The sequence below is a fragment of the Scardinius erythrophthalmus genome (genome assembly GCF_964197995.2).
Source record: "Scardinius erythrophthalmus genome assembly, chromosome: 11".
Classification (NCBI taxonomy): domain Eukaryota; kingdom Metazoa; phylum Chordata; class Actinopteri; order Cypriniformes; family Leuciscidae; genus Scardinius; species Scardinius erythrophthalmus.
Genome location: NC_138231.1, coordinates 7,730,270 through 7,747,774, shown reverse-complemented (window position 1 = coordinate 7,747,774; position 17,505 = coordinate 7,730,270). Strand labels below are relative to the sequence as shown.

The 17,505-nt window shown below is 37.2% G+C and overlaps 1 protein-coding gene across 1 annotated transcript in view; it reads right to left on the bottom strand.

The window, feature by feature from the left end:
* The window catches only part of LOC308698226 (protein unc-93 homolog A-like), a gene marked incomplete at both ends in the record, with an annotated part of 43,135 nt that extends 34,778 nt beyond the window's left edge, over positions 1-8,357 (bottom strand). The window contains one exon of the mRNA XM_081378141.1: positions 8,259-8,357. Within this exon, the coding sequence (XP_081234267.1) occupies positions 8,259-8,357 (99 nt within the window). The remainder of the gene's footprint in view (positions 1-8,258) is intronic.
* Positions 8,358-17,505: the final 9,148 nt, after the last annotated feature.

Here is a 17,505-nt window from a genome sequence, read left to right as displayed (position 1 = left end):
TACTGTTACAAGGGGAGGGACAAGATCGACACCCAGTACAGTACATTAGCAGAAAGTTGTTTCCTCGGGAGACTAACTATTCAACTGTTGAAAAAGAAGCGTTGGCCATTAAATGGGCCCTGGACACTTTAAAGTATTATTTGATTGGCAAAGACTTTGTTCTTGAGACTGATCATAGGGCATTGCAATGGATTATGGATAATGCAATAAAATGAGAGACAGTAATGCAAGAGTTACACGGTGGTATCTTTCTCTCCAACCTTTTCAGTTCAAAGTCCAATATAGGGCTGGATCACTGAACATTATTGCAGACTTTTTGTCACGCCTCTCTTGAAGAGTGGCTGTCTTGAGGAGGGGGGTATGTGATGATGGGTTAGGTTAATTGCATCATCACTAGAGTATCAATCTAATGCTATTCTGAATTTACTTGGCATGTTGAGTTCAGAAATAAGTTATTGTATATTGTGTGTTGACAATGTATATGAGGAGGGACAGTACCAACATCAAGTGGCATGTGTGTATGGTGGTTACTATATGTCAGAAGTGAGTTCATGAACTGTAGTTATGTTATTTATGTATTAATGTTAGCTGTGGAAGTTTGTGATGAGTGTTACAGGCAAAGGGTTCTACCCCATGATAATGGTTTGTCCCAATAGAGTTTGGGCGGGAAAACTGACTATTTAAACAATGGATTGAGCAGGTTGAAGGGGGGTTGTTGCATCCTGTGAAAGCTATGCAAACCATTGAACATGTTTGAGGTGAGACATGCTGTCAATTTTGGTGGATGCACCACTAGGCATTGTTTAGTGCCAGTTTTGCTGCTCACAGCCTTTTTCTTTTGTTTGTAGCATCAGTGTATGTATGATACCATAAGTGTTTTTTTTTTTTTTATGTTTTTTTGTTTTGTTTGTGCACTTTGAGGACTGCTTCTTGTACAATGCAGCTTCAGAAATAAATCACCACTGCCATTTTGAAAATCACTCCCTTGTACTGAGCCTTCCTAACTTCTCCCAGGCCTCTTGGCAATTCTCTACATGACAGGTCCGCATTCATTTTAATAAATAATTAATACCAACTAACCTAAACAATTCATTTGTTTGCTTGGACATAGTATAAAAATGAATCCCACTTGATTTGATTCACTAAGCTTGTTTTTTCATATTGATAAACAAATGTCCATACTTTCATTGTTACTGCACCTTATTACATGGCTTGATTGAATTCTAATGTAGAATGCGGTGTGTTATTTCTTGATAACAGACCGCTGCTAAGTATTACACACCCAGTGTTGGGGGTAACGAGTTACAAAGTAACGAATTACAGTAACGATATTACTTTTTTGGGTAACGAAATAAAGTAACGCATTACACTAAAAATATCGGTAACTACACTACTTTACTAGACTATCCACGACTTTCCCGAACTCTGACCTTTCCCGTGATCGCTATGGCAACGTAGAACAAGCCGGTAACGAACTTCCGGTTTACGTTATCCTGAAGATACCGCTAACAGAGAGCCTCAACAAGCCCAAACAATTTGCTTGGATAATGAGGAGTAGAGCTTAGATCGGGCCCAAAAAATGAAGCCCGACCCTACCTGAGCCCGTTGTGTCCGAGCCCGGCCCGACACATGAGCCAAGCCCAATTTAGACCCAATCATTTTTAATACGTGGGCCGTTATAACCAGGGGCGGCGCCAGATAATTTTTTAACATGTGCTGAGGGGGTGCTATATATATTATATATATAAATACTTTTAATAAATGAGCAAAAATTGGCCACTTAATATTTAATATTCAATATTTTAATGATCACAATTAAAGTATTAATTTTATTAAATTGAACAAGCACAACATTCGGCATTCAATCAAATATTATTAAAGATTTATTATTAATAATGTTATTTCAACACAATATCTCGTTATTTCGACATCAAATGTGTGCCGAGTGTGCAATAAGCAATTTGTAAATCCAGTGACACGCGTGCATTGATTTTTTTTATTAATAAACTAGTGTTTTCTGTCAGTGTCTGCTGCAAAGATGAAGATGATCATGGTGTTCACTTTTCATAATCAACATAGATGGAAAAAATTACATTATAATATTTGAACAAATATGTAACTAAATGCTCTTATTTAATGGCTACAATATAGTAGGCCAACATACTATCTATTTGTACAAATTGCTGCACATTCAAGTTAATTCTCGAATTAATTTTCACATTATTGAAAACAATAAACATACCACTTAAAAATATATATACGGTTGTACTGCAGTTTTTTCTAAGTAGCGTTACAAGAAACACTCTTTCTGCGTAGAGGGTCCGTTTATGTTGGAAACAACTCCCATTCATAAAATCCTTCAGTTTTCGCGTGTTGTTTGTGCACCTGACAACGGTACACGTTGAGCCACAAGGAGCCATTGCTTATCTGTCAGCATTACTACTTGTCAGTAATCAGTTTCACCCGTTTGTACCGCGACGCAAGTATCCCTTGTGTGCAAGCTTCATTGAGCGTTACGCTAAACCGGAACTGAGATACCGGCAACAGGAAGTATCGAGTGTCATGGCGACGCCCATTAAGACTCGCAGGAAAGTTGTGGATAGGAACGCGCTTTCCTGCGTTACCCAAGCCATTTTTGCCTGCGTGTAAAGCTCTGATCTGTTTGTGCTGCGTGCATGTCTGTCTGTGTATGTGTGTATGTGTGTGTGCGCGCGCGTGCACCGTTGTCATAGAGATCGATTTGAGTGACGTAGCTGCTGGTGCGAAGGGGAGCGGGAAATGGAGACGGAGACAGGGGGGTCCGGCCAGTGGCAATATTCACATCACTTTCAGTTTATTGCTCGGAAGGACAAAAATATTCGCGTGAAATGTACTTTGTATGCCCAGGCAGCAAGTTACTGGCCATCGGGACTACCGGGAGATTCCCAGTGGGCGGACGTGCCTTTTGGGTCGACATCTCTTATTTTTTTTTCTTCTTAACGGACCATAAAACTCGTACATCGGCGGCCCATTCGTTTTGCTTAATTGGTGGCGCTGGGTTAAGTAAGTGCGTGCCGGTGTAATGCATTAGTTAAAAAAGTCTGTGTCAGTTTGTTTTTTTTCCTGATAGCTGACCGGTCCATGAAACACCGTGGCCCATTGGATCTTTTCTTGATTGACACTGGGCTGGTCCAATCACATCTTTAAACACCTCCCCCTTTGGGCTTTGATCGAGCGTGCACGTGTGTCAGTGTGTATCTGTCAAAATAGTCTGAGAGATGGAGAAGAAACGCAAGGAATGTGCAGAGAAATAGCGTGAAAAATAGACACAGGCCCTTCAAGCAGACGCTGTAAAATGTGTCAAAATGTTTTCTGCAGCAGCATGACCTTCATCAGCTCCTGTGGCTGATGATGAGGATAGTGAGGAGGATCAGGACAGAGATGAGAAAGTGTAGAGCCTGCGGTAAGCAGAACTAACAGTTACTTTCAAAACACTTAGGCTATCCCATACACAAAAGATAAATATATTTGAAATATATTTTCAGAGTATATTTTGGAATATATGCAAATATTTGAAATTGGCCCAATAAATATATTTCACACTTAACATCATATATTTTTGTTATATTTCAGAATATATTTCAATGTACTTTTTTTCTGTTTGGATCCCCAAAAGTGTCAAAATATATGTGGCATATATTCCAAATACATTGAAATATATTCTGAAATACAACTAAAATATATGATGTTAAGTGTGAAATATATTTATTGGGCCAATTTGAAATATTTGCATATATTCTAAAATATACTCTGAAAATATATTTCAAATATATTTATCTTTTGTGTATGGAATGTCATGAGTGTAGGAACCCATTACCCAGTAACACATTATTTCCACATCTGCATAGTTGACGATTACCGTAATTTACTATAAATTTAATGAGACGCGTTTGTAAACCATGTTTTCCGTCAAAATAAAAGATTATGTGCTTATATCTCTTTCAAGTATAGAAATTAGTACAAAACTAATTATGAAAGTTTCCTTTATTTTTCAGTGCTTTTGTTTTACAATATATGTATATTAGTGTGCTATTATTATTATGGCCAAAATGCCGATTTTTTTTTTTTTGTCCCAGTCCAGCCCTGATTATGTGTCTACCACCGCAGACATTTGTCCTTTATCCTGTTGTTTGTGGATTTTACAGTGAGGCATATTTCTTTATGCAGACATGTATATTATTCTTTCATATTTTACATGCCATTTTGTAGGCTACATTTATAAACACTATTTGGACAGGCTAAGTGATGATAGGGCTATGATGTTTGTCGGTATCTACAGGGTAAATTAAGAAATGGGAAAGTAAAGTAATAAGTAGTGAAGTTACTTTTCAAATGCAGTAACTAGTAAAGTAATCTCATTACAATTTACAGAAGTAACTAGTAACTAGTAACTAATTACTTTTTTTGAGTAACTACCCCAACACTGTACACACCATTGCCATGAAAAACAGAGCGTTGCTATGGACGTGGGATTCTAACCGTAGAGACAGAACAGACTATTTTCTTTAGCGGAAGCAATACAATCATTTTAAAATCAATAAACTCCTTTTTAAATCAATATTTTGTTTCAAATTATTGATTTATTTGGTAGGTAGCCATGTAATAAGCGGGATAATGTAGAGTGAGGCGGTTCTTATAGCGAATACAATCCCTTCCGGCTGATTCAAGACCCCTGATCAGCCTGTCTGGGTTGTATTCGCTATAACAACCGCCTCGCTCTACATTATCCCTTACATATGAGGTGTTGGTGTGATTTTAACTTTTCTTTTTCTTTATTAATTTTTTAGATTGCTCAGGACTTTGGTATTTTATACCCACATGCCAAAGATAATCTTTTTGAAATTTGGGGACATGCATCTCAACGAATCCTTTCATATTGCAAGACCGAGAAGTTCAGACTAACATTTCTTCTGGTGAGAAAATCCTGCACAACAGCTCCATACTTTCATGTCAAGTTATAATATTTTGTCTATAATATAATGCACTTGTTTAAAGATTAATCCATTGTTCTTTCTGTTTTATGTAAAGACACTCTTGGAGATGTTGCTTTAAAAACCCTGCCAGCTATCCTTCCTCCATTGCCATACAAATGGGCTGCAAGATGGTTCGGCCCTCTTACATGGAGGCAAAACAAGCATTTGTTGTTTTGCAGCCTGTAGGTACACAATTTATGACAACACATTTTGGGTAACATGCTTTAAATTATTTCATGTTTTAGACATTAAGTATCCAAAGCCTGCGGCAGCTGTTTGGCAGTTTCTACAACACACAATATATTCTGTGCCAGGAGGAGTTCCATCAACTCACTGTCGCCTACTTAGGCAGTTTATAATTGGATAAGCTGGACAAGCTTTGGATTGTTTTGTTTGTTTATTTGTGTTTTTGTATTCCATGTTTCTTAGAACTTAAAACATAAGTGTTAATAAATTCATTTTAGCATTAATATTCTGTGCCTGGAGGTGTTCTCTCAACACACTGTCGCCTTATGAGGCAGTTTATAATTGCATTACTTTTATTTATTTATTTATTTATTGAAAGAATTTCTTACCTTAAAGGTGAACTAAGTAACTTTTTTTACCTTAACTGAACAGCTTCGGAGTCATTGGAATAGTTATATTACTTATTTCGGGTTGAATTGTGGTCGTTTCGCACCCCCCTGGTGTCCGTGAGCGGAAAATACGCACTTGCAACTTTGAGCCGGCGGGCCGCCGGCCGCCGCGTCAGGAAGTCTCGCGTGATATCAGGTCTCGCGATGTAAACAATTGCTTTACGGCCAAAAGAAATCTGCTAAAATGCTGTCATTATTGCGCTCCCTCACGCTGTCCGAACCCGAATGAAGAAGACGTTTTAAGGAATGTCCCATCTGCTTTGATGTTGTTGATAGCCTCTGGTGTCTGAGAATCACCAACGAGTTTTTACAACAGTGTTGTTAAATATCTATTCCGAAGCTGTGGGGGGAGCTCTAGAGAGAAACCTGCGAGCAAAAAGCGAGAATACAGCGAAGAAATCCGGGTGTTTCTCAATATGCGAAGTTCAGACCCAATAGGTTGGTTTCACGTGACGTCACGCTGCTGCATCGCGAGAGCGCGAAACTCAGATGGAGGGCAGGAAGTAAATAGCTGAGGATCTGCCGTCTGATAAAATGCCAATGTATTGTGTAGTTTACGGCTGCTCCAATCGTTCTAATCGAGAAAAGGGAAAGGGTTTTTATAGAGTACCGAAGATTGTCACTCATACATGTGAGAAATGTAAAAAGCTCACAGAACAACGCCGTAAAAAGTGGATTTTTAACGTAAGTTACGTCTGCGGTCGGGAGGAGCAGAGTCTGTTAATGCCCGTGTCTGCAGCGACCACTTCGTCGGAGATATGTTAGCTAGCCAACGTGTTTTTGTGTCTGTGTTTATATAGCATTAGGTTGTCGTTAAATGCTCATATATTTAGGCCTCGTTTACACTGTTAGTGAAATGTGACCCAATTACGAATTTTTGCTCATGTGACACAGGTCCGATGTGTTCTATGACACTGTAAAAAGGAAAAAAAAAACGCATGCATTCGGATATTTTGAGATCGGTTTCAGGCCTCATTCATATGTGGAAATAAATATGTGGATATGTGCCAATGCGACTGTCATGTAAACAGGCAGATCGGATTTTCTGAGGCATTAGGCAACGTCTTCACGGTTAAAGGCAATATTTAAACACAATATACTCCCACCAGTCCTGAAATCTCTCTCACACACAATAACTGAAGCATATGTGCAATGATGGCACTTTTCGTCCTCCTTCGCCTCATAATCATGGTGATATTTGGCGAACTTCGCATATATCGCAGAGCTAGGATCAAGCATAATTAACGTTCGTCCATCTGTGCAAGAGTATTTAACCCTTTAAGCATGCGCGATGTTTCAGATAGCATGGCAAGTGTAAACACATGAATCGGATATGGGTCAGAGTTGAAAGAACGTGTAAACAGGCGGTCAAAAAAATCGGATAAATGTACAATACTGACACTCCGCAACGGTTTCCTCCATAGACGTATTCTCCGTGTTTACTTCCTGCCCTCCATCTGATATCGCCCCGCCTTCGCGCGTCATAATAATCACGTGACTGAAACCCAGCTATTCTCAAGAACGCAAGTACAGAGGACGCATGAAAGAACCCGGATGTGTTCTTGATACTGAGGATGCATAGAATGCAGACTTGAGCTAGTACTCGCCTGGTATCCCAGAAGTAATTGCGGCCGGTTCCGAGTTCGTTCTTCCAAGGAAGCTTGGCAAGACCGGTCTCCACGAGAACACAAGTCCGTTCTCTGCGTTCTTGGAATTGAGAAACAGTAACTGAGTGCTGCTTTAAGGAAGTAAATTAAAGCGATTGCAAACAATAACTTATTGAAAATGTTTACAACTGTTTATTTGTGTTTTTGTGTTCCATGTTTCTTAGAACTTAAAACATAATTCTAAATTAATTTTAGCATTAATATTCTGTGCCTGGAGGTGTTCCCTCAACACTGTCGCCTTATGAGGCAGTTTATAATTGCATTACATTTTTTTTTTTTTTATTGAAATCATTTCTTACCTTTAGGAAATACATTAAAACAATTGCAACAATAACTTTTGAATGCAATGTCTAATTGAATGTAAATAAAGCATTGTTAATATACTTAAGTTGTGAGTTATTTATTTACACGGCAATAATAGTAATTATAATAATACTAGGTTGATTAAAGCATTTTGGCCAAATAACCCAACAGATTAGTTTTTTGTAACCCAATTTATTGGCATTGGGTTAACTGTTGGGTCGTTTTTAACCCAACTTTTTTAAGTGAGGGGATCAGGGGGTGGAGATGGGTAGGTTTAGGTATATGTAAGGTGGGAGGACCATCTGGAGTGCAGTGAGGACCATCTCTCTATTTTCCCCCAAAGTACTTCAAGGTTTCATGGTAATGAAAAGGTGACTCCAGAACCTCTGAACTAAATACAAAGCGCTTAAAGGATCCCATAAGTTCCAGCAAGAACCTCAAAGATTGCCATTGCTTCTCCAGTAACCCTACTATAGGAGAAAGAGCTTTGAGGCGCTTAAACATTTTTGAAGTTCCTTGAATATCCGACAGGATATTTGAGGCTCCTTTAGTTTTTACAGTGGCATAATCAAACGCAGTCCAAAGCGACATACAAATAAAAAATGCAACACAATCTATGATCTTTGATTTATATTAGTTACCTGTAAACTCTGCAGCCCTCCAAATGCTGTGAATAAGAGCAAAAATCCAAAAGAAACCACAAGGACATTTTTGGTGGTTCGGCTCATACATTTTTTCATTTTGAAATCCTGTAAATGCTTCAAGAAGAAGGAATTCCTCCAGTGAACGTGTCACGTGTCAAAACGAATGGATTCTAAACTGATTTGGAATTCACACTGAACTAATATAGCAAGGCTGAACATCCTCTAGGACAAAGTTCAGTGTAATGCAATCAAAAATTATACAGTATACATTACTAAAGCTTGGTCAATGATTGCTGATCTCTTATCAGTTACAAAAAGTGCTTTCCAAGGAAATTTTAGGATGGAAAAGCATGTTCCTGGTTCTTAAAACATCAACCTAAGATAAAAAAATATATATATATATATATATATATAAAGAGTCTGGCATTTGTCAAAATTGTGCTAACAGTCTTTCACGCAGTTGTCAAATAGAATGTTTTTATGATGTCAGTGTGCTGATTGCTTTATTGTCCTACATTTCACATGTATTTTGATATGTATGTAGTCACGTCAGCCAAGACATGTGCAGCAGATTTTACCATTAGACCAGATTTTACCAGTTTACCAGAGACCGGGACAGTTGCAACATGGGGATGGTTGAAACTAATTTTCTCTAATCAGAAACAAGCTAGAGTGATGACACTCATACTGCACATGCACAGTTAGACCCTCCCCCCACCAAGAAGACAGTAGACATATTCAACATCTGCTGCTGCATTTATTAAATAAAACATGTTTTGGAGGTATGAAAGTAAAAATTTTCATGAGTAATATTTTTGTCATACTGTCCTGACATTTTGTATGAATTAAAACTTACTTAGTTTGAATTATTGTTTTGTTGACTTCTAAGTGACATGGTTAGCATGTGTCAAAGTAAGTGTGTCTAGCAGGCATATGATGTTCTGTCATGGCTAATAGGGTTGGGGACGGTTGCAACAAGTTATAAATTGCATGTTTAATAAAAGTTTGTTGCATTGCAAATTGTTCAATTCTTCCTGTCTGACACTGAAATATGGAGGGATTGAATAGCATTTGTAACGCCTGCACACTGAATCTATGTAGGCCTATGTTCTACACATAAACAAACAAAACTCAATAACTGTTATTTGTATTTGATAAATATGACTAAATAAATCAATTATAGGCTACAATAATATTATTTAAATAAATAATACTATAATATTATAGTAGGCCTAAAGCAGTTAATATTTTCAGAATTCTACTCACTTAAAAATGTTGGGTTAAAAATAACCCAACGAATAACTATGGGGTGTTATAGCACCTTCCCAACTGTGGGTTATTTTAACCCAATGCATTGGGTTAAATACCAGTTGGGTTAAAATAACCCAACAGTTGAGTCATTTTTTATTTTTTTTTATTTATGACCTTATTTTAAAATAGACATTGTTTTCAAATAGATTTTTTTATTGGAGTATAAACACAATAAATATGTTTTAACATGTTTAGTGAGCCTAGAATGTAAATATACACATGTATAATAAAGAGAACAAACAATTATGATGTGCAAATATTAAAATATACATATTAAATTTAAAACATGCGTGCACATACAGTACATAAATTAAAAACATACACCGATGTGCCACAATAAAAATAAATAAACATATTAAAAAGGCTATACTGTTCATAAATTAAAAACATACACAGATGTGCCACAATAAAAATAATCATGCTTATTAAAAAAAGGCTATACTGTACATAAATTAAAAACGTACATAGATGTGCCTATTTAAAAAAAAAAAATATATATATATATATATATATATTTTTTTTATTTTTTTTTTTTTTTTTTTTTATAGGAAAATAACTAGTTCTGTGACTTTACTATGTTACTATGTCACATATTTGCACCTGCCAGCAAACACCTTTGTGAGTTTGGCAGTGAGTTTGGCGTCATGTCAAAAGCAAATAAAACGCAACAGTGAAACACACTGGATTTAGATTGTAGACCAATGCCCCATTCTATTTTCTGATGTACTCCTGGAAAAGAGCTGATCTTTTTTTTGAAACATGCACTTTGACATGTCCATAATAAACAGCATGTTTGTGTTTCTGCTCATCATTCTGGATAATCAGAAGATTGTTTGTTCAGAACATTTAAAGGAAAGGATTTTTTTTTTTATGAGGTTAACTGCAGATTGTTTTGCAAATGAGGCAAAACATACTAATAATTTGTTTTGTGAATACATTACATTTAATCATTTAGCAGACGCTTTTTCCAAAGCATTACATTTTTGCGCAAAATTTATATATATACTGTATATATATTTAAAAAGCCAGTTAACAGCTGATGTTTCAGTGTTGCTTTAACTTACTGGTTTAATGTCAATGAAGCTGCGCTTTATTTCAGCATATTGAGGTCAGCATACACCGACAGGGGTGGGTGTTGTGAGGTTTTGCACTAGTGCACGGCTGCCTATGACGGCTGCACGCGAAAACCTCACAACACCCACCCCTGTCGGTGATTGGTTGGAACACTATTTATTTTGGTTTTGAGTGGTGGTGAAAGCTTTTGTTTTGGTGTGCAGATCTCAGAGCCTAGGCTGCCTACAGAGACGCGTTTTTTTGACGGCATGCTTATGGGGCGGGCAGCTAGAGGATCGTTAGGAAAGATTAGATGAATGTGATCATTTATGTTTGGGCCTGAAATCACTGATACAACCTTTAAGTAGAACGTAAAACTCGTTCTCGCATGTTAAGTGCATTTTTGGGAAACGCTCGTGGAATTGCTGCGAGCGTTCGTAACCTTGCACGTAGAGAGCGCTCTTAAGAGCTAAGATACATCGTTATCGGGAAACCAGGCCCAGGTGTATACCATGACTCCTGCAGCAAAGAAATATAAATAAATCACTCTTATGAAAAAAGTGGGGACTGATACTCTTTATCAGCTCTTGATTATCTTCTAATCAGAATCAGCACAACTTACATCCATGTCTTTCATTGTTCTTCAGGCAAGGAAACTGGGCAATTAGTGCCAAAGCCATCTCCTTTTTGATCTCAGCTGATGGGCTTTACAAATAAACAATCATTTAAATAGGCTAGTTTATTTATTTAAATGTATTGGTCAAGTGATTTTACTTGTACTCACAATTCCCCAAAACTTTGCCATCAAATGAGAAACCAATAACCGAACCATCTGACGTCGCTCCTTGAGGCTTAGGTTCCTGTCTCGGTCTAAGGATGTTATTAATGTTGATCCTCCAGATTTTCTGAGTATTTCTTGTATATCCTGTGAAAAGGAGAATGCATGAACTAAAACATTCCATTCAATTCATTCTTAAAAATATATATAATAAAATAATTGCCAAAAACTCAAGTTCGGGTGCATTAAAAGACATGTTATTACAAAGGTTGAGTTGCTTGTTGTTCTTGTCTGGCACCTTTCCACTAATGTCTGAGTTGGGGTTATTGGGTTTATCCTTATAGGTGACTGATTATGACATGACTGATTGTTAACAGGGCTATGGCCCAGAGACTGTAAAAAAAAAAAAAAAGAGGTAAATATCACATGGTATCAGCAAGTATCCAATGACAATTACCTTTACCTGTATTGAAGATTCTATAGGTGCAGCTATGCAGAATTGGTCTCACCCTTTCTAATTCCCATACATGTGTATTTAAAGAAAAGAAAACATCATAAAATTTTTTTTTTTTAAAATACCCCCCCCCCCCCCCATTTAAAGTGCATGGAACACTTAAAAACGGCGATACCGTAGTGGAATATAGTAATGGTTATCATCACAGTCAAATGACCTGACTGCGTGTAATGGGTGAAAATCAAACAGTTCACTGACACTAAGTGTTTCCAAAACTTGGTCCGGAACAACAACATAGGCAAAGTAATGATGACTGAAACAAACTGTGGTACCACTGGAACGAGGAAAATCTTCCAAGCTACAAGTAATATCTCGAACACCCTCGACTGAATGAAGAACGGACTTTTGACCTGAACCAATCTCGATTTCCTTCTTGAACAACCTGCCTGTCAACAGCTGAAAACACAGCATCATTTGCTGCCTGTATGCCATGGTTTTTGTGACATTTTTAAAATTACAAGTGACATGGCTTAGTCTTTTAAAAAAGCTATGTTTAGCTTCAAATCGCATGGCCCTGAGTTGACAAGTGGGCCTATCTTTCTGAAAGCAGATGGATAGTGAACCATGAAATGGTGTTTTGGTCTTAAATGCAAGTGAGGGAACAACTCTAGGAATAGTGTATGATGGTCTTGAATGAGACTTCGGAGGTATATTGTGGCCTCAGCAGTCATGGATGGGGAAAATATCATTTCCATACAAGACAACAGTAGAAGCAGCAGTTCCCAGTACTTGTTGCCATGTGGTATTAAGTCACCTATTAGAAGGGGAAGAAATTGCAACAGACACCACATTTGTGCTGCAGTCTGACGCATGGCACTGCTGTGGTTCTTAAGTTCATGACTTGACAGGACTGATGGTTTATTGCACCTATCAACAAAACCATAATCAAAGCTTGTTAACCTGTAGTTTACAGTATCCAGGCTAATGTGGCCTTCAGCTATAAGTTCAGACAGCACTAGTTTCACCTCCAGAGGGCCAACACCCTCCAAAATATCATGCATGCTATCAGGTGTAACATTGTCAGCAACACTGAAAAATGCAAGCTCGTCTAGGATACATCTCCGTTTTAAGTCAGTTTCTGTAGGATTGTTAGTCTGTAAATCCTGACTATAATTCAGTGCATTGCGCAGCAAATTTGGATCCTCTGTTGTCTGGCTGTGGAGAACTGGTTTGTGAATTTTGCACAAACGACAGACACTGTTTGCTACGAAACTTTCTGAAAAACCAAGCAGGGCAAGATTGTCCCCACACACCTGTGCAACACCAACTTTTATGGTACCACTGAATTGTTCGGTCTCAATTTGAATGCCATTTTGTTCTAAATCCCTCAAATCTTTAACTATGCATTCAAGAACTGCATCAATGCCATATGTTTTGACGTCATCTGACTTGTACACCGCCAACAGAAAGCATGCTGACAATGAAGACAGCAGCTCAGGTGGTAGACATCTCATTTGGAAGTAAATTAGCCCCAGTTAATTGAATTTGAAGTCTTGGACCCGATGGGATTTACAATTTCACAATCATCGTTATACAGGGACAGCAGAATGGAGAGATCTTTTGAAAACAAGTGGATGGTTTTGTACTGCTCACTATCAATGTAATCAATGAGGTCACCATCTTTATTTTGCTTCTGAGAAAGGATTTTTTCCATGGTACCTGGACTTTCTAGAATTTTTTTAAGGACAGGCTGCAAAGGAACATATTGAAAGGTGTCCTGGACTGCTATCTGTCTCACACTGCCAGACAGTACATCCAAACGCTGGACATATGAAATGCCTGGAAAATGCTTAGTCTCTGGCTTAATGAAAAAAAATATTTCATCTGTTTAAAGTCTGAATCCAGGTCCAACAATGGTTCAGCAGCTCTCTCAAAGTGATTATTTAAGGTAGTGACATCGGGGTGATCTGAGTGACCAAGTCGATGCAAAAGAGCCATTGTCTTGGTCTGCAAGTTAACTACAATATCAGTGATCAAAGAAGATGTTTGCTTCACCATGTAATTAATTGCAGAATAGGTTTGATTTGATTGGGCTTTGCAAGGAAGCATGCCACTCTGCATATCTTCCTCTGCTAAATCGTCCCAGTCCTCGGTTTCTTCATCACCCCCAGAATCATCAAGTGTTGTTGATATAGTCACGTTTTCTGATGGTGAGAGTGTTGGAATATGTTGGTTGTGCAAATCTGTATCTGTTGTAGATGATACTGTTTGACAAATGTGTTATTTTAATATGTGTCTCATATGACCATAAGTAATTGAATGTTCTGTTACAGCCATTTCCACTACTGTACATCTGAAGTAGGAGCTAGCACTGTTAATGCCATGAATCAATCTAAGATGTGCAAAAGATCTTTTGTTTTCCCTGAAATTGCCTCATTGCACTTAAAACATGTCAGCAAACACGCAGTCATTGTTTAGCTAGTGTAAACTTACTCCCAAAAATTTCGAATGAAATTTCTTGAATTTAACCCTGAGACCAATTCGCAGAATTAGCGCAGTAATGCTCGGGTCATCCAGTAGCATAAAGCTATCTTCATCGACTTCTTCCTCTGTGTTAAAATGAAGCAGAAAAAGAATCATTTAGTCCATGAAAAGTAAATGAGTCTTTAATTTTTTTTTTTTTTTTTACATTAAATCAAATTAATTTGTATAGTGCTTTTTCATAATATATATTGTTTCAATGCAGATTTGCAGAAAGTCATAGACTCAGTTTCACAGACACAGATTAAGATTTTAGTCTGGGACTAGGCTTAGTCCGTGTCTCTGAAACGGGGCAATAATGTTATGTTAATAATGATTTACAATAGAGCAGGATTTTAAGGCTGGGCAATATGACAGTATCCTCTGAATTTAGATCAAGCCATACTGTATTTTGTGCTGTCTAGAACATATATCAGTGACTTGGGCAAATGTCCGAGCAAGAGGGAACCAGTTCATTACCATTAACAAACAAAAACATTTAATACAACATGCATTAATATATTAAAGCAGATGTATGTACCTTCATGTATGTGATGCAAAACAAATATTGCATCACAATAAGTGTAATTGTGATTGTCAAAACATTTGGTAACTAAATAGAATTTTATGAAGTTTAGTGACAACATGTTACAATGTTTACATTGTACAATGACTGGTAGGATACAGTTTTTATTATTGCTTGACAAAAATTTCAAGATTTCAATTCCATTCTTGTGATTTGATTCAATATTGACTAATTTGGATACATATTTATTTTAAATTTTATTTAAAAAAATAATCTCACCTAATGCTGTAAACATAGAGGGCCCAATCTGCTGGTTTAGGTTAAAAATAACAAATTAAATTAAATATAATGCAGTTTTTGTTATAATAATTATTTAATGACGTAAGTAAAAATATAATATATGTAATATAGTGCTCAGCAAAATCTCCTCTCTAGCTATTTTTTTTTTTTTTTTTCAATTCAATTAACATGCTATGGTCATTAAATGGCTATGTGACATAATTGTTCTCCTGCTGTTATATTGACTTCTTTCCGATGATCGGTTCACGTGCACTTGAACTGAGGCGCTCAACGATCTGTCACATCACATTTACAAGCGCCAAACGTATTTTTGTCTGAATTTCGTAATAAAATTGACGGAATCTAAGAGCTGAGAATTAGTTTAATATTAAAAGTACCTCTTTGCTCCGCAATTTTTCTGTGCGTGCGAAAATGGATGTGTGGCGTGAGAGCGTGTGAAAAGTGTCAATTGCGTGAGTCTCACGCTCAGTGCGTGAGAGTTGGCAGCCCTGACAGTGTGATAATGAGTGCTGATGAGTCCAGGCAGAGAATGATGGGAGATGTAGTCTGTGAGTGAAACAAGATAGTCTGGTGTGGAGTGCCCTCTGGTGGCTCTCAAGGGCACTCCAGCTGGTGACCGTTACACCTGGGTTGTGTTGCAACTGTCCCCTGGCTGGGTTGGGGAAATTGTCTCTGGTTGGGGTCAGTTGCACTTGCAACATCTGGCTTCTTCCATTCAAATAAATACTGTGAACGATATGTCATATATAATCATCTTTAAATGGTATGGGTAATTAGCAGACAAATGCAAGTTTAATATATACAAATTTGGTTGGTCTAGTCCAAATAGTCTCTGAGTAACTGAGGGAAATGCAAAAAGTGTAGCAACTGTCCCTAGTCTCCCTTAATATAATTTAATGACAATTTTTACTGCATAGTTTGTCCTCTCTGAATCTGCAAACATGAGACTGTTCAACAGGCAACGGTTCTCCTGTGGTGGTTAAAAATTAGTTTGTTTTTTTTTTCAATGGAATGAATGTACTATATTTTAGTTTGATGTTTTTTATTTAATATTTAAAGAGATTTTATAGTACTAAATTTTATTAATTTATATGCAGTAGTTATAATACATTTATTACCTGTTAAAGGGGTCCTATATGCCCTTGTACAAAGTCTTGATTTTGTTTTTGGGGTGTACTAGAATATGTTTTCATGCTTAAATGTAAAAAGAAAACGCATAATTTTTTCACATATTTTACATTACCACAGCTCTTCTCTCCCCAGTCTGGTTGTTGAACGTGTCGTTTTCGATGAAGCCTCTCTTTCGGTCACGCCCCTTTATAACCGCGAGCTCTGCCCAGGTGTAAATATGAAAAATGGCGTCAGTTTCAAACCATTTCGAGCCTGATTCAGACCCTGACAATGTTAACAAACAAGAGGATTGTGCTGAATGGATTTCAAGCACAGACTATGCTTTGTTTCAGAGTGGTGTGTTTTTTTTGTTTTTTTATTATAGATACGATGTTATCCACCATTTAATCATATTTGTCTGAAAACTATGGTGATACAAACAGTAATTGATCACAAAATCATGGATAATTTTCCTAAGGGGCGGTGAACAGTCTTACAAAAGCAAGAGCTTACAAAAGCTAAAGTAATCACTGCATCAATACTGTTTTGTTAGTTAGCAGGCTAGCGGAGGCAATGTTTTGCCCTTCATTTACATCATAGCTATCATACATCAACTACATAAAGCTTATGATTGGAACTGTTAATAGAAAACACAGCTACAAATAATAAGACATACTTAAAAGTCCATAAACAACAAATTGTCCCGACAAAATGGGAATGGCTCCGTCTTTCAGGAGAAGCTTTTGTGCGAGCCTGCATCAGTGGATTTTTTCATAGGGGTGGCCAGGCAAGGGTCAGCAACCAGTCTGGGGTGGCACAGAAATCTTTATTTTATCATAAAAAATAATTTGACTACAATTTTAGGGCCTACACAACTGAATACAGTTAATGTGTACTTACTTGTAATTGAGATAGTAGTGAATTAGGAATCATGGGATACTGAGTGAATTTTATATATTTTTTATTATTACCCACCACCTCATATTAAAATTAATTAAATAGTAATAAAAGGGCACACACTATAGCTAAAGTTCAACTTGCTCAGTTATCTTGGTTCTGGTTGTGTAACATCTGCATCTGCCATTCAGTCCTTCAACCGCCAGAGGGAGCCATCCCCTGAATACTGAATACTGCCACATCACTTCCTGTTCCTATCAGTTATAAGCAATGCTGTTTTTACATCATGTTGCGA